Source organism: Diabrotica undecimpunctata, chromosome 1 (genome assembly GCF_040954645.1).
Source record: "Diabrotica undecimpunctata isolate CICGRU chromosome 1, icDiaUnde3, whole genome shotgun sequence".
In the NCBI taxonomy this organism is placed as follows: domain Eukaryota; kingdom Metazoa; phylum Arthropoda; class Insecta; order Coleoptera; family Chrysomelidae; genus Diabrotica; species Diabrotica undecimpunctata.
Window position 1 is genome coordinate 165,850,453 of NC_092803.1, and position 18,351 is coordinate 165,868,803.

The 18,351-nt window shown below is 34.4% G+C and overlaps 1 protein-coding gene across 4 annotated transcripts in view; it reads right to left on the minus strand.

Annotated features, from left to right (window-relative positions):
• Positions 1-1,705: 1,705 nt before the first annotated feature.
• Positions 1,706-18,351, minus strand: part of LOC140432513 (uncharacterized) — a 45,252-nt gene continuing 28,606 nt past the window's right edge. Inside the window, exons 10-15 of one of the 4 annotated variants that reach the window (XM_072520453.1) lie at positions 15,241-15,279; positions 13,264-13,386; positions 12,727-12,978; positions 9,986-10,015; positions 5,019-5,075; positions 1,706-1,856 (exon numbers count right to left, since the gene is read on the minus strand). In XM_072520453.1, the coding sequence (XP_072376554.1) occupies positions 1,835-1,856; positions 5,019-5,075; positions 9,986-10,015; positions 12,727-12,978; positions 13,264-13,386; positions 15,241-15,279 (523 nt within the window). In that variant the 3' untranslated portion in view covers positions 1,706-1,834. Of the gene's footprint in view, positions 1,857-5,018; positions 5,079-9,985; positions 10,016-12,726; positions 12,979-13,263; positions 13,387-15,240; positions 15,280-18,351 lie in introns of all 4 variants that reach the window. The other 3 variants (XM_072520452.1, XM_072520455.1, XM_072520454.1) reach the window with 3 other exon arrangements.

Genomic DNA, 18,351 nt, shown 5'->3' on the forward strand with positions numbered 1-18,351 from the left:
TGGGAATCCCTATAGAAAATGACGTACTGTTCTCTCTGAACTTTGCGGACGACCAAGTTATCCTGGCTCAAGATTCTTATGATCTAGAACTTATGATAAAGCATCTATAGAGAGAATATTTAAAATGGAGATTACAAGTCAGCATAAAGAAAAGCAGAATATTTACTTAGTTATCAATTCAGATGCAAGGTTTGAAGTGTTGATAGACGAGGACGTGGAAATCAAACAAGTGGAAAAATTTAAATATTTAGGTCAACTCATTGCTAAGAAAGGCTTGGGAGAAACCGATATTAAACACGAATTATTCAGGGACGTAAAATTGTAGGATGTCTGAACTCCTTATGGTGGGATCACAACATTGTCCAAAAGAACAAAAAAAGAATAGGGCAAACCATGATTGAATCAGTCTTTGTTATGACTCTGAAGTATGGACAATTAATGCCGACCTGAAGAGAAGATTGTTGGCAGTTGAAATGGATTATTTGAGAAGAAGTGCTACAACATCAAGGCAGGAAAGGAAGACCAACGAATCTATAAGAAATAACATGAATGCTACAGAAACGGCCATTAACAGAATAGAAAGAAGAGGTTCAAAATGGTTTGGACATCTATTGAGAATGCTTGACGAACGTTGGCCCCAAAAACTTCACAAATGGAAGCCCCCTGGAAGAAGAAAAAGAGGTAGACCTCGACGATCATGGAATGAAGGAATTAGAAGAGCGGTGGAATCGAGCGGTTTGGAGGAGGAGCATGCCTTGGACTGGGAGGATTGGCGGAGGAGAACGGAAATACGGCGATAGCCGTCTCCAAAATGTATTGTATTTACAAGTTGGATTTATTTCAAACGTCAATAACCTTATTTTAACCTTCAATTGTGGCTTATTCCCATTAAAATAGTAATTACTTTAAAATGCCACAAAAAATAGCTTCAGAACAATAGATAAGATCTAGATAAGAGAAGAGAGTGTTCCAAAAATGTCGTCAGCCTTACAGTGGCCACCCCACTTTAGGAGTACGGTACGTGCGACAGTCAACTGCGCACAAGTAAGGGAGGGTGGTTTTAGTTGGTAGCTAGGATAATAAATACCTGAATGCATAGCGGTTTGGCACCGCTATTTTTAGTACTTTAAATTAAACTAAAACCTAAATTTTAGGGACTCAAAATAGAGGTAGGATAAAAAAATTTCACACCCCCCCTCCTAAGACACATTCTGGGTGCGCCAATGCTTCTTGAAAACGATTTCCTAATACTCCATACTAGAGAAAAATAATAAAAATAAAATAGACGGCTTAGGTTTGATTTCGTTAGAGCGTACCACCATTCGCTGATATGCATATTTCAGCCTCTTGGCTTCTTCAGAGCGAACTCATGGCAAACTCTGAAGAAGCCAAGAGGCTGAAATATGCATATCAGCGAATGGTGGTACGCTCTAACGAAATCAAACCTAAACCGTCTATTTTATTTTTACAAATTAAGGGTTTAATTTGTGAACAAACGAGTTTCACGTTCGTTTTGCGAAGTTTAACTTATGTGATGCACTTAAAACATTTTTGCTTTGCCGTCTATGTTTTCCTGTTCGATTCCATCTAGGTTTCAACAAGAATACCATAATTATCTTAACATTTGTATTTGAATGAGGCATAGTAACAAATTACAGGTAAAAACAGAATCAAAGCACATAATTATTTGCTGAACGTGATATACTTTCAGTACACACAGTCTTTATTTAAATCTATAATGTTAAATATTTTTGTCACATAGAAATAAACAATAAATGTCACATAGAAAAAAATTACACAGCTAAAATAATTTTCTAAACATGCATATTTCGCCTTATCTACTTCTTCTTAGTTTCCTGAAAGAAAAAAAAATATATTATTGAGCATTAAAAACATCTAATATAAAACAAATAAAAAAGTATTGTGATTGGCGCAGGTAGAAATTAATTTATACTATTTTCTCCTAAACTTGCAGCAATAGCAAAAACTACTAAAATATTGCTGAGAGTTTAGCTTAAAAATGTGCCGGGGTGTACATAAAGTAGTTTTGACAATCAAATAATCAGACGCACTGTCAAATCGTATTCCCTTTAGCTTAAGAATCAAAAAGGGTTACAGGAAGCCAGGTAGAACGAATACAGTGAGAAACTCAGTTCATTTTGATCTGAAAAAAGAGGTTTTGGCACCATTTTTGCGGAAACTGTGCACTTTTAATATTTCATGCAAAATCTGATGCATTTTTTTTGTTTTTTTGAAACGAAGCTTCTATACTGGCGTTTCCGTCTGAATAATGCGCAAGCCAACAAAAAACTTTGTTCACTTTGAAAACAGACAGAAACAAAAGAACACCTACAAAACTGAAAACGCGAAATAATATAGTCCAAAAGCTATGTGGCACCACATGGGGGTCCTCAGAATTCAACCTCATAAACGCTTGGAGAAGACAATGGGAGCACGATTCGCCACAGAAAGCACACCGAATAGCCTGCATCGATCAGAAACCGCCAGGCTTTGAACTGACCCGCAATACATGGACAACGCTAAACAGAATAAGAACACCCCGCAAGAATTACCCCTAAGTGGGACTGTGGTGCGCAACGACAGACCGTCCGTCACATTGTTGTCACAAGAATGCCCCCAAAGGCGATTCCCTGGAGTTTTCGATGAGTTCCTGAATGCGACCGAAAATGTTTTACATTATATTAATAATATATTGGGTTTATATTGATTTTTAATTGTGTTCTTATTGTATGCCATGTAGACGAATAAGACTTGCAACATGGAATGTAAGAAGCTTGTACCAGCCAGGAAAATTAGACAATTTAATACAAGAAATGACCAGAATGGAAATAAATATACTGGGCATAAGTGACGTACAATGGCCAGACACCGGCAAACTTATAACCAAAAACGGCATGATGTATTATGCTGGAAACAACGAACCGGCTCATCGTTATGGAGTCGCAATCTTGTTAGACATAGAAACTAATAAATCAGTTATAAGCTTCACTCCTTACTCAGAGAGAGTAATAATGGTTCAGCTGAAGACAAACATACAACAAGTTAACTTAATTCAAGTATACGCACCAACAGCGCATAAGGATAAAGAGGAGATAGAACATTTTTACATGGAGTTAGACACAATTTTAAGATCTATTAAAAAAGAAGACATCACAGTAGTAATGGGGGACTTTAATGTTAAAGTCGGGAGAGGAAAAGTTGACGAATATGTTGGGGAATTTTTACTAGGTGACAGAAACGAAAAGAAGGGATAGACTTTTGGGATTTTTGTCATAATGAACATTTTGCAATAATGAACACAATGTTCCAACTACCCGACAGAAGATTATATACTTAGAGATCTCCTACAGACAACAAAGACCGCATAGTCAGAAATCAAATAGACTATATATTAGTCAAAAATAGATACAAAAATCAATTAAAACAGTAAAAGCATACCCCGGAGCAAATGTCAACTCAGACCATAACCCGATGATAGCTAGAATGCACGTGAAACTCAAAAAGATTGTAATACCTAAAAATAAACCAACGTTTGATTAAACAAAATTAAGAAAAAGAGAAATACATCAAAAAGTGATCCAACAAGTCAACTCAAATCTAACAGAAGCAGGAGAAGAAATCTTAACATCAGAAGATATCAATGAAAAGTGGAGCAATATTCAGAAGGCATTACTAAAGGCTGCAGAAGAAAATTTAAAGCCTGAAAAGACAAACAAAAAACAGAACTGGATGACTATAGAAAATCTAGCATTAATGGAAGAGAGGAGAAAACCCAAAGGGAGAAATGAGCCAAAATATCAATAACTACAAAGTAGAATTAAACTAGAGATAAAAAAGGCCAAGGAAAAGTGGTTAACAGATCAATGCATAGAAATAGAAGGGTATGATAGCAAATACGACAGCTTTATTATGCATAAAAACATAAAAGAACTAACAAATACCAAAAAGCAAGCACATTATGGGATACTCAAAGATGATAATGGTAAACTCATTGCAGACATCAAAGATAAACTAAGATTTTGGCAAGAATACATAATGAAACTATTCGACGATGATAGAATGATACAAGAACAACCACAGGAATAAACAGGACCGAAAATAATAATGTGCGAATTAGAACAGGTAATTAGAAATGCAATGACCGCAAAATCAGTAGGCAAAGATCATATACCCACTGACCTAATTAAATGCATTGACGAAGAAACACTGCATATACTTTTAGATCTGTTTAACAAAGTACATACAACAGGAGTAATACCCGAAGATTGGTTGCAGCCCGCGTTTGTAACACCACCAAAGTCAGTACATGCGACAGAATGCTCCCAGTACAGAAAAATTTCCTCCTTCTGTCTCCTTTTGTCAATGATCGCCCTGGCAAAAAATGATATTACATTTTCCTTAATAGGCACAAGCAACTTTCCAAGAAGAAAGCAGAATACATTCACGGTGGTAGAGGCGCCGTAACTGAAGAGAAAATGCGTAAATGGTTCGGCGAGGTTGGTATGAATTTAAGCGATATGAGTGCTACCAGTAAATTAGATAATCCGAAAAGGATTTATAATATGGTTGAATTGTACTGTAATTGGACCGCCAGAAAAAAACATCTGATGAATGAACCTCATCAGATAAGAAAAATATAACTACGTTAATGCAGAAGGAAAATTCGCTTCTCCTTTAAAGTGGCCATAGGTGGTGCCTCTACCCTAAAAGCATTGTTTTTCCATAACTTCTGTATCCCAACACCTGTCTCAGTGTACATATGATAATTTTTAAATTATTCTCACAATTTTCCCAAAATTGCACACTTATTACTTTAATTAAAAAAAAAATAAGGAAGCATATCCTGTATTAGTAAAGGCAAAGATAATAAATAATAATAAAATTATTGATAATAGTAAGTAGCTACTACTATTAATGATATCGCCAAAGACAATTTTTATTTCGAGTATGTGGTCTTATTCCTAATTATATCAGTTTTAACGTATTGTAATACTCACTTAATTAAACTGGGCTCTTTTAGTATGACTGGTCTCGAAGCTCTCTTCGGTCGAGGACTACTGAAAATATACAAATTATATATTATTAATAAAATTTTCAGCGACAATTAAATAGTTAATAACTAGTAACATGAAGAAATTTGGTTTGGTAACGATACTATTACATTTTTTTGAATTCATTTAACAATAGTAAATTCTCCTTAAGAAATATTTGTTTCTTAAAGGTTAATAAGAAAAAAAGGAAAATCTTCCAATGTTAAGGGTGAACTTTGCAAGAGAAATCACCCGCAAAGTTTAAAAGCTGAATTATCTATAAACAAAAAATAACTTTCCTGTACTTAAAGGAAACTCCGCTGGCCACTCGTAGTATTCAGAATATGTACAGTCTGGCATCAGCTTTACAATCCTACTACTATTACTATTACTAGCCGTATATATGGCGATTATAACGCAAAACACACCTACCAAGGATCCAAATTAATAACTCCGAAAGACAGACAACTATATATGGCACTGAAAAGCAACAATCGACATCTAGAGGTGAGCTTACATATTGGTTATATGGGAATTCAGTCAGAAAATGCAAACAGTCCAGAACCCGAAAAAGTCCTATGAATGTGACCTGATTACTGTCAAAATTTTTAAAGAACTCTTCAAAAAGGAGTACAATGCTTAACATAGATATTTAACTAACTATTTACTACTACTATTTTCTATTGTGGAGGTTTGGAGGTATTGTACAGGTTTCTAAGCCATGACATTCTTCGATCTGGCCCTCTTCTTCCTCTATCTTGCCTTGTATTAATTATTAAGTGGAGTATATTATACCTTTCTGACCACTTCCGTAACGTTTCCCATCTACTGTAAAAATAACTTTGTTACAAACTGTATCTACTCAACTGTAACGATCCGAAAATCCTGTAAGTTTTAATTCACGTATTTCAATTCCTGTCCTGTATAAAGTGTGAATTTGAGTGTTGCAATTATATATTCGAACGAATGATTTTATACACATCTCAAAATCTCCTAATAAGAACAATTTAAGTGTCTCTTAGAATATAATAAACAAAATTAATTGGTTTTCAATTAGGATGGGGTAAAAATGACCCGCTAAGTGGAACATTCTTAGCCCGTGGGGTATTTTTTACTGCTGAGATTGCGTTGATGTGTGAATTAGAAGCAGTGAAAACGTCTGTTATCGTTTTTATTTATTTTTTCAACATTTAATGTACCCAGTGTCGTGCAGTGTTAGTGCTTTTTGCAGGGGTACATCCCGTAATATTTTTATGTTTTGATCGTTTGTTGTTTTTTTTGTATATAACACTGAATTTGTATGTAGATTCTAAGAACCGAAAAACTACATATCATAATATTGGACAGGTAAATTTCCAATTTTCATTTTTCTTTAAATAACCTTCAATATTAAGATCTTTCTTAAATGCTTTTACCGCGTCATTGACAGAAATCTATTTTACAGTTTTTATAAAGATGTAAGAAGGTATTAATTGTATTGGACATTTCGGCAAATTATATGTCCATTTAAATGTATGTTTTGGTTATTAATAAATATGGCTTATACGTAACCATTTTGTATTCTTTAATTTCACTGTGAGTGTGATTATTTCTTGTTTATTTGGCTAGATAAGCATATTGGTTATTGTTTATTGTTATTTGTTAACATATTTTATGTATTTTGGTTTTGAATTTTCTTTGTCCCTCATAAAAAAAACCAAGGTGGCGCCTTTTTGGGAAATTTATTTTATAATTTTTTTTTCTGTCCATTTTGTAAAATTATCCCTGATTTTTCTTTGTTTCATTGATTCCATGTTTCTGGTTTAGCTCTAGCAGCTATCATCTGATTTTTTTTTAATCTTTTTATGTGCTATTAAGAATGTTTGTCAATTTTGTAGACCTCAGACACTCTCCTGCGTTTGTTGAGCTACATAACTTATTCGTAGGATTCTCCGATACGCCCATATTTCAAAGGCGTTCAGTTAATTGAGAAGTGTACCGCCAAGGTCCAACTTTCAACACCATAGAAAAATATAGAGAATACATAACATCTTACTAATCTAATTCTCATTCTCAAAGTGATACTGCTTCCACATAAGATTTTCTTTATCTTAAAAATGCAGATCTGGCCTTTTCTATATGTATTCTAATTTCTTTGCTCATGTCCCAGTTCTCATTTAGATTACAACGAAGGTAAGTGATAGTGTTGGTTCTCTTCAATTGTTCTCCATATGCTGTCACCAGTTTAGTAGCATTATCCTATAAAGGAGCTCTTTAACCCTTGCTTCTTAATAACAGCCAGATCAGTATCGTTGATTCTGTAAAATTTCTTAGTATTTTTATAGACAGCAACCTTAAATGGTCCCTTCATATCGATTTGTTAAGTAAGAAACTAGCCTCAGCCTGCTATGCAATAAGGTCTGTTTCGAAGGAAATCAATTTAGCATCTTCCAAAATAACATACCTTTCTTTGTTCGAGTCTCATCTTCGATATGGCCTTCCTTTTTGGCGTTCTAATGCAGCCGCCCAATCTGATGTTATTTTTAAATTACAAAAAAGCAATACGGTATCTTGTTTTACCTCATTGGAATAACACATTGCAGAAGCTACTTCAAAAATCACGGGATTTTAACTCTTCTCTCTTTATATATTCTAGAAACTGTTTGCTTAATTCGTAAACATTTACATGTTTTTTCAGCAAGACCTAATCATGACTACTCCACCAGAAATTCAAGGTTTGATGTGTATTTGTCGATTCCGTCCACTGAGTTGGTAAAGAAATCTATATTATATTCGGCAAAAAAATTATACAACCATCTCTCTTTGCAACTTAAATCTACAACTTCTTTCCTTAAGTTCCGTAAATTGAGAAAAGCCAATTTATCTGAAAGACCATATTATTCAGGGACAGAGTTTCTTAACGAATAACTAAGAAATTACAGTACATTTAGGTACAAGTAATAAAGTATTTTTATATATATCTGGATATCACATGCAGCAGCTTAAACTTATTCGTAAAATAGTTCGTAAGGTTTTATTATGCAAGTTTGCTTTTTAGTGAAATTTTGCAATGTATTCTATATTTTATTACGTTTTATTTTGTGATGTTGACAATTTATGTAATTTTAGTAAATTTTAATTGTTATTGTTCTTTTTTTGGCTTTTTGTAAGCTTTGTCCATAAAATTGTACAATTTTCAGTGACAATAAAGCATATTTCTATTCTATTCTATACTTCTGGTTATATTGGCGTTTTACTTACAACCAATATTTTGTCTTTGTGACTTCAGTCCATATTCATCACAGTGGTGATCCTATTAATTAGATGTTGAAGTTCTTCCTAACTACTTGCAATTAACACCGTGTCATCCGCGTACCTCAAATTATCAACATTGACGCCAATAATTTTGATACCACATTGAATATTATCCAATGCTTTATTGAGAATGAACTTATAAAGGTCGATTTATACATATCCGTCCCGTGTCCGTTCCGTGTCAGTACCGAGTCCGGGTATTTTTAATATTATATTTACATACACATACAACAGCGTTGGAACAGTGTGCGTACTGTGAAATAGAAAGGAAAACGTTATTACATATTTTTGTGTAAAAGATACTTGAAAATATGGCGGCTTGGATAGATCTCACCTTTTTGACACTATTACTTGATGAAGAGGAAGAGCAAGAGCAGAAAAGGCAGAAATAAAGAAGATGGAGTGTGCATCCTATATGGAAAAAATACAAACCGAAGGAGAATTAAAAATATACAGAGAATTATTGGATGATTAAACAAAATTTCAGGAATATTTCTTTAATACATATAAAAAACCATAACATATTAACCGCACAATATCTCCTGCTTGTCTGTTTACCAGCTTTTGCGTTCACAAAACAATAAAATCGTGTTTATACAAGTCCGTACGGTCCATGTCATTTCATCATTAATTTTAGGCCGGGCACGGACGGCCCGTCCGGAAAATGCCAATGTATAAATATACTCGTAAGTTGTTATTGTTTTTTTTTTGCTGGGCACGGCCATATCACGGAACGGACACGGCATAGATATGTATAAATCGATCTTAATAAATGTTCAATATTAGTGAGGAGAAAATGCAGCCTTGTTCTACACATCATCGTATTTTGACTTCTTCAAAATTATCCCCTACCAATCCTATCATTGTATTATTAATGTATAATGGTTCATTATTAATGTATAAATCATTTCAGTATGTTATACTCGATCAAAGTCAATAAGACCTATTGCAATCTGCACCTATGTACCATAATTTAAATACTAAATTCTGGTTCCAAGGTTATTGCGGAACCCAAACTGTGTGTTACTAAGTTGTTCTTCTATATTTTGGTATATTTTTGGGTGCTAAATTGAAACAAATATTTTAAAAACATGGCTCATTAAGCCGATCGTTCAGTAATCACTAAATCTTCTGGAATTTACTATTTTGGGCATCGTCATAAAAGTCGACAGCAGCCAATCCGTCGGAAAATAGCCACTCTAATAAAATTTGTTTAAAAGTTGGAGAGGAAAGGAGAGATATTTTACTTAAACTTTCGAAGAGCTTCATTATTTCACTCGGTATTTCATCTGGTCCTGTCGCTATTCTGGTCTTTGTTAATCTTATTGATTAATCTATTTCGTCCATAGTTATATCAGGTTCTGTCACTACTTCTTTAATATCTAGATCAGACCTTTCATCATTAAATAATTCTTCAATATACTGTAAAACGGGTTCTGTGCAGTGGCCAACGAGGAGTGTGTATGATGGTCTACTAATAATCGATAATGTAGCTCAGGACTTTCATCATCTTTCCATAATTGCTATTTTTAATAGTTTATTGACTTGAATTATTAACTATATATAGTAAGTAAAAAATAATTAACACATTTGTGATGCGGAAAATTTGCAAATAGAAAAATGTTCCCAACAATACTTACGATTTAGGTATCTTCATGGGAGACACAGATCTAAAAATAGATAATACATTATAATTACTAATGACATTAACTTATATATCCCGGTATTCATTTAGTCGAAATGTTTTTACTTTAACAGAACTAAAAAGGTTTATAGACATATTGACGAAATATCATTCGTCATTTTCGACCAGTTATATTTGAGCTTTGCGTTGAAACTTTTTTTGAACGATTTTCGCTAATCAGTTAAATTATATTATTTTATCTACTTGCACAAAGGAAGTACACAGGTGCTGCCACGCCTGAGTGGTGTACAGGGTAGGCATCTGCCTTGGTTCGATTTTAGGGGTGTAGTTTTACTTTTGTGAACTTGATGGGCTTTTAAATTAGCGATTCTCATTGGTATAGGTTTAGGGCGTCACCTATATTAGTGGTGCTTTTTTGTGCTTCTTTAAGCTCCTGGCAGAGAGGAAATTCAAGAAGCGGATTGGCTAGGAATTATCTTAGGTGAGAAGTGAAGAGATCAAAATAAGCGACCGAGAGAAAGGAGATCATCTTAGAATAAATTTGCATTTTAGAATAAATTTGTAGAGCTCGGTTGCCAAAGTTAAGAAGCAGTGAATTTTTACGAAAGTTAATTTAATAGATTTAAAAAAAGTTGTGAGTGAAAGTGTTTGTTCTACATGTACCAGATAAGATTAAAGTTAGCTGTAGATACACTGTAAGTTATTTGCCTTACTTATTTGACGTGGTTCGAGAATTTTATTATCCTGATTTTGGTCCAGAGGAGATAAACGATTGTGGTTTTATTTTGAACATACACTCGCGATCATAAAATCCGAGTCACCTTGAAAATCACCACATTTCATTTTTAACGAGCTTTATCGTAAATAATAATAACACAAATACAAACTAATGCATGTTTCTGAGAATTGTTGTCGGCTTAGCGGTTGCCTTTGCAACAAAGAATTTCAATAGTACCGATTTCGCGGAAAAGTGCACACTTCCCAAAATGAACGGTAACTGTAACTGCCGCTTGTTTTAAATGTCTCATTTGTGCTTCGAATTTCTGTTCAAACGCAACAAACAAACGTTTATTATTGCCACCAAGAGTGTTTATTAGTGCCATTATTAGTGTTTATTATTGTTTATTTTTTGCCAAAAATACCCTTGACTGTTGTTGAAACGGCACAAATTGTTGCGCTTGTGAAAGACGATCACACTCAACGGCAAGTCGCAAGAAGTGTTGGCGTAAAACTTTCTACGGTTCAACGCTTTCAGGAGAAGGGTTTGCTATCCAGACGACCTGGCTCTGGACGAAGAAGAATGACCACGGTACGAGATGACCTCTTTCTTGTGTTTCAGGCTTTACGAAACCGGACCTCAACTGCGATTATGCATCGAAATCGTCTACAGGAAGTACGAAATCGCAATGTTAGCGTTGCAACAGTCAGGAGAAGATTTCGTTCTTTTGGACAGCCACTACGCCTGACGCATCGAGTTGCACGACTAGCTTTTGCTCAACAATACGCGTATTGGGGAATTAACGATTGGAGCAAAGAGTTATTCTCAGATGAATCCCGTTTCTGCCTAACTGGATCCGATGGACGTGTAAGAGTTTGGAGGAGAACCGGTGAATGATTTTCACAAGCTTGCATTGCTCCAAGAATGCCATTTGGTGGAGGCTCGGTCATGGTTTGGGGAGGTGTATCTTCCGACTTCCGCACAGAATTACGCTTCATCGAAAATTAGTCCTTACCTGCACGAAGGGAGATTACGGAGATTCTGGAAGAACATGTTATGCATACCATGGCAAGGCTTGGAGAAAACGTCGTTTTTATGCAGAACAACGCGCGAACGCACGTTGCCACGATCAGTATGCAATACTTGGACGAGGTTGGAATTACGAGGTTACCCTGGCCAGCTAGGTCTCCGGACCTGAATCCCATCGAATATATCTGGGACAATTTGAAAAAACATATTCAAGCCCTAACATCTCTCCCTAACCACGCACAGGAGCTTAAGGATCTGTTAGTGAGAGAGTGGAATAACATACCACAACATGTAATCCGGAGAAAAATTAAGAGTATGCCCCGTCGTCTGCAAGAGGTCATTGGAGCAAGTGGAGGCAATACACGATATTAGTCATTGACATTTTACTGACATTTTATTACCACGTTCTGTATTTTCCATTTTTTTCGTATGCCTGTTTTATCAACAATTTGGTTTGTTTTCTGCTTTTTCAATCAAAACAGTAAAACAAACATTGATGACAAATAAAAAATACGTTAGCCTAAAAAAAAGGTTATTACTGCACCAGAGGCAAAAATATTCCAGAAACTTAAAATTTTCAAGGTGACCCGGATTTTATGATCGCGAGTGTATTATGGAAGAAAAATTACGTTTTCAAATTAGTGGCCAGAAATTGAATGTTTTTCATCGGGAAATTGGTTTTTATTTTATGTAGAAAAGAACTTTTTATATAAAAGTACTGTTATATATTAAATAAAAGTATTGTTATATATTAAAGTGTTGTATTAATCACAGACCGATCAATCAAGGTAATTCATATAAAGTAATATTGAAAATACTACCTTGTACGGTATTAAAAATTGAGATAGTATAGGGAATCGAATTATATCAAATGACGAATCCAGATTTTGCCACGCATTGAAGGAAATAAAGAGTTGGACGAGATAGACACATAATTAAGAAAAGAGAAAAGCACTAAGTTGAGTTTGTTTTTTCTAGATCATACTTACACTTTTCGATTTTCTTTTCCTTTCGTTTTCTTCTTAACAGTTTCTTTGGGATTTGGTTTTTCATCATTGGTAGCTTCAACTTTCGAAGGCGATCCTTTCGATTTAGCATTAGCTTTGTTAGTTTTTCTTCGTTTTATTTGTTTTACATCTGTAATAGGAACTGTGTCCAATGATTCGCTTATGGTTTTCACTGGACTAGTCGAAGTGCTCAAATTCATTCTTTTTAACAGAACTTGGGCCATCTTTTCACCACTTAAACAGAACAAGTGTGTATATGAACCTTTGTAAACAAGTTATGCAATATTTCAATACATATTAGTATTAGTAAAAGTACAAAAGTTTTTTTCGTGATCAAGACTTAGGACTAGCCGCCACTGCCACATAGTGTGTATAGTTCGAGCAGAATTGCTCGAACTGTTGCTGTTGCTTTTAGCTCTCAACATACAATATAACAGTATTTCTCATATTGTCATGGGATTTTTTAAAGAAAAGATATTAACCATGTTTTGACCAAGTATTTTTTATTTTAAAACTTACCTATTCTTTCTCTTGGTGATGATTGTGGAAACAGGACTAGAATTTGATACAGACGTTTCAGTGTTCTTTTTTTTCCTTTTACGTCTTACACTAGATGGAGGTGTCGGTATAATTGGCGTTGAACTGAAAAAATAATTAGAAAAATATTTAGGGACTAAGCAACAACAGGAAATATAGCAGTTTTATTCCTCTGTGTTAACTTTTCTTTATTAGATCATTACATTTATACACGTAAGAGAAAAGCAGTTGGCTTTAAGTTTTACGTATATTAGAGAGAATGTGTTCATTGACAAATTTTTTATTAGATTTCAAATATTTCAAAATTCATTTATCTGCAATTTCGGCAATATGCCGAAAAATGGTTAAATCTAGAAAGCCGAATTGATTTGATTCAATTCGATATTTGATTTGATGCGATATTCGATTCGATAGTTGATTCAATTCGATTCGATGCAATTCGATTTCATTTAATTAGAGTCACTACGATTAGATTCGATATTAAATTCGGTTCAATATTTGATACAATTCGATTCCATTTGATTCGATTTAATTCAATTCAATTCGATTCGATGCAATTAGATTAGATTCTATTCGATTCCATATTGGATTCCATTCGATTCTATTTGATATTCAATTTGATTTATTTGTATTTTATTTTACTTTATTTTATTTTGTTTTTTATTTTATTAATAAATTTTATTTTACGCATGGGACTGCGTTTCGATCCCATTTGATTCGATAGATATTCGATTCAATTGTATTTTATTTTATTATATTTTATTTCATTAATAAACACGCATGGGACTACATTTACTACTCTATGTAGAATGTAGTGTATGATCGCGTGATCTGCCGTTACAGTCGCTACAGTCGGTTTTATTTGTTTCTCATCTCTCTGTGATCCACTGCTCCGTCGCTAGCCCGCGATAAGAAAGCTATGCTTCCAAAAAGAAATCATTAGACTCTCACCTGTGCCAGTAACACTTATCCACTTATGTAATGATCCAGTTGCCTCCAACACTAAAGCTAGACATTACAACGCATTTTTTAATAGTTTCGAGAAATAAAATATTGAGGAAAAAAATGCCGAAATATAACTGCTGTACAATAAATCATTCAATTACCGTCGACGAAAGGAAGACAGAGATATTGCTAAGAAGTTCATTCAAAGTGTTGCTGAGCAGAACACTTTGAATGAACTTCTGGCAGGAGTTCGTTTAACAGATTTACATACAAAAAGCGAAACGAGACTAAATTTTAGTAAAATTTAGTATTTCAATGTGTAGTTCTAAATATGGGTGGCGTGTGGAACAATTTAGAATGGGAGAATTATTTGGCCCAGTCTTGTTCCTAAGAAGTGTTTTGTACATGCTATTAATTTATTAGTAGCTGTGATCTCCAATGAAGTTCGCGTAATGTTTTTACTTTTCAATCTCAATATTTCTTTGTTTCAACGATTTCTTGTTTCTCCCTAAGGTTTTTGCCTACGTTTTTATACTATTTATTACATTCAAGTGCGACTATAGAATATTTGCCACCTAAATACTGGTCTAGTAGACTCCAAACATATAAAGCTCATTTACTAAAAACACTAACCTATTACTAAACTGGTATTTTTTTAAACAGAATTATTGTTCGACATGAATTATTTTTACCATGAAGAGTAAAAGTGCACTTTTAAATGCACGCATTCGGCAAGTCTACGTGAAGGTTTTGATTTACTCCGGTATTCTGACAAAGGAATCGGTTCCGATATATTCCGGTAATTACTTGTGTGTCTCTGAAAAGAATAACGTTTCTAGTGGCTATAAATGTTTGGAATCTACTCCAAAAGAATCAATTTTAATATATATCAAAAGTATAGTTGGAATAAATTATGATTTATCTGTTAGTTGGATTTTATTAAAATTAGTATTGTTACAAATGTAAGAGCTGAGTACCTGAAGACCTCAATATATTTAAAAAGAATATACTCACGTAGTGATTGAATCTGATTTCAGGATAGTTTGTTCCAGACTGTAAAAGAATGATGAATTGTATGAAGTTTACACATTAAGATGAATTTTGATAGCAACCAATAAAATCTATTTTATTATATTTTTTATTACACATAATCGTCAAAATCTTTTATGTTAAAATTATTTAGATTTTTAGAACAACTATAGGAGGACACCTGTAAAAGGAAACTACCGCACTGAAGCAAACAAGAAACCAAAAACATTAGCAAACAGAGTATGAAAAATGATAAGAGAATCCTGAATGAAAATTATCAAAAATTAGACTATAATGGAACACTTCTTCAATGGCGCTGACCAAATTAAGCTTTGTTCTCCTGTAATTTTTGCCTCCAATATACGCGGTCCTGGTCCGCTCGTCTCCAAGTTCTAACGTTCAGCCAATTGTGCGCATCCGTTGCCACTTCTTTCTGGACAGTATCCCCATTGTTGTTTAATCTCTCCGTTCGGCTCGCGGAGATAAGAATACGGCCGAGGCGAGAAGGCCCTGCCTGTCGTAAGAGGCGACTAATGGGTAGGAATCGAGAGGTGGAGAGCCGTCGCTTGATGTGTCGGGTTTGTAGAAACGCACACGGACGCTTAGGCGTCACGACCACCAGTCTACACTCCTAGTATCCGAGACGAGACTCTCGGGGACCACTCTACTCTCATTCCCAGAGAACCAGGCGAGGTTGAACGAGCTGGGCCCGTACACACCTCTTTTGGCCTTGTGCCAATCGTGGTGTTGGTGTCCCGCCACGTACCGGCCAGGAAATTTAATCCTCGACGGCGACCTGTCTACGTGCGAGGTGGAAATCCCTCTGCTGCGTCACCTGTCCGCCTGTGGGAGGGGATAACGGATAGGTGAGGTAATCGCAACACAGGTACTACGGGGAAGGTGGAGCCCCACGACACGTGCCTTGTGTACGTGGCGTGGCACCTTCATTTTGGTGTCGGACTCGTAGGGGCAGTGGAGACGCTAACGCTCGTATGCCGAAAGGCCAGGTAGACCAGGTCCTGCCAGTTTTTATAATTGGAGGGCACAAAGCTATGCAATGTTGTTTAATCTATATCCTGATATGATCTTTAAACAAGCTCTACATAACTTGGAATAAGGTGTAAAAATTAATGGAAAGCTCATAAATACAATCAGAAACGTAGATGATATAATTAAATATATTGTGTGATGCCTTAAATAGACTGCAGTAACTCTTAGATGGTATAAATACGGTGGTACGAGAGATGGGACTTAATATTAACTGTTCTAAAACAAAATATGTGGCCGTTCCTCATATTATATAAAGATACATACAGTACATTCAACCAACTTACACCTTTAAACGATTAATGGAATTGGCAGAAAACCTTCCGTTGTAGTACGGTAAACTGTACTGGTGTTCTACATAATGTTTCACTTTGCTAAATTTTAGGTATAAAATAAATAGGTGTCATTAACCCGTTGTTCATAGTTTTGCATATTTTGTTACCTTTTTTATAAATAGTATTCTTAGTAGAATACTATTCTTAGAATAGTATTCTCTAGAAAAGTTTCTGAAATTAAGAGGACTAGCCTTTGGAAAGTGTTGAGAGATTTAGGATTTAAATTCAAAAAGAAAATAATAGTTTACTTTTATGCGAAAGGAGTAGTGTGGTTCACAAACGAATTAAATTTTTGAGAGAATATACTAGACTTAAATCTGAAAATGCAACATTCGTATACTTATATGAGACATGGATATTTGCAAAGGGTGGAATTAAAAGAATTTGGCAAGACGACATCAGGAGGGAAATAAGACGATAGAAAACGTAAATTTGATTTTTTCTTCAAAATCAAAATCTGCTGATTACCATGAAAACATGAATGCAGATATGTTTGTTAAATGGCTTGAGGAGAAACTGTTACCTAGTCTGAGTGAACCATCAGTTATAGTTTTAGATAATACACCTTACCATTCGGGGATTTTGGAGAAACAACCAAAACAATCGTGGAACCTACCGAGCATAAAAAATTAGTTAGTTAAAAAAAATATTATCAATTTTCCGGAATACGCCTTCAAATCAGAGTTACTGGAAATTTCGAAACGTAATGAAAAACCAACAGTTTATATAGTTGACCAAATTGTATCAAGTTATGGACATCAAGTACTACAGTTACCGCCGTATCACTGAGAGTTTAATCCTATCGAACACATCTGGGGTATATGTAAAACGTATAATAATAATCACGTTGGATGCAGTGGATAGAGTGACGATGTAGTTAAGGAAATGTGGCAAGAAGCTTATAAAACTGCAACTCGAGAAATATGGGCCAAAACTGTAAATAAATGTGAAAAATTAATAGAAAAGTGGTGGATCTGGAAAAATAAAATTAGTGAAATTAGTCCAGTGATTATAGATTTACATAATGATAGTGGTAGTGAATTTGATGACGATGATGATGATTTATAAATTTAAATAATCAGTAAGTACACTATTATAATGTTATTTACAAAATAATTGTACAGCAGGTTAACCATTATATTTATACATTCATTATTAGCCAAATAAACAATAATATTTAAAATTCCATTTGAATTTTTGCTCCTCATTTTATACAAAATAACTCTAACTGATAATACAGGCAAAAATATTCTAAACAAAGTAAGTAATTAAAAAGATTATGGAGAACTCCAATGCAGTTTATCGTGCCTTTTACTACAAGGAAAGGTTTTGCGAATTCCATTAATCGTTTAGAGGTGTAAGTTGGTTGAATATACTGTAGTTACAGTTGGGTGGACAACCAATACAAAGGGTGTCCAATTTGAAATATCTTGGTTGCTATATTATCGAATAACTAGATGTAGATAAGGAGATAAAATATAGAACTGAGATAGCTCATTTAATATTCAGCAGTTCGTTTATACTGCATAACAGCTTATGCAGTATAAACTGCATCAGGTTTATAGAATTATATATGTAGTTTATAAAGTAAATGGTAAGGGCTATAATTCAACAAATATTGGACAGACGCATCAGTATTTACATACACCAATTATTGCACATAAAACAACATAAAAAACAGTATACTAAACACTACAACCTTATCCAAACATTC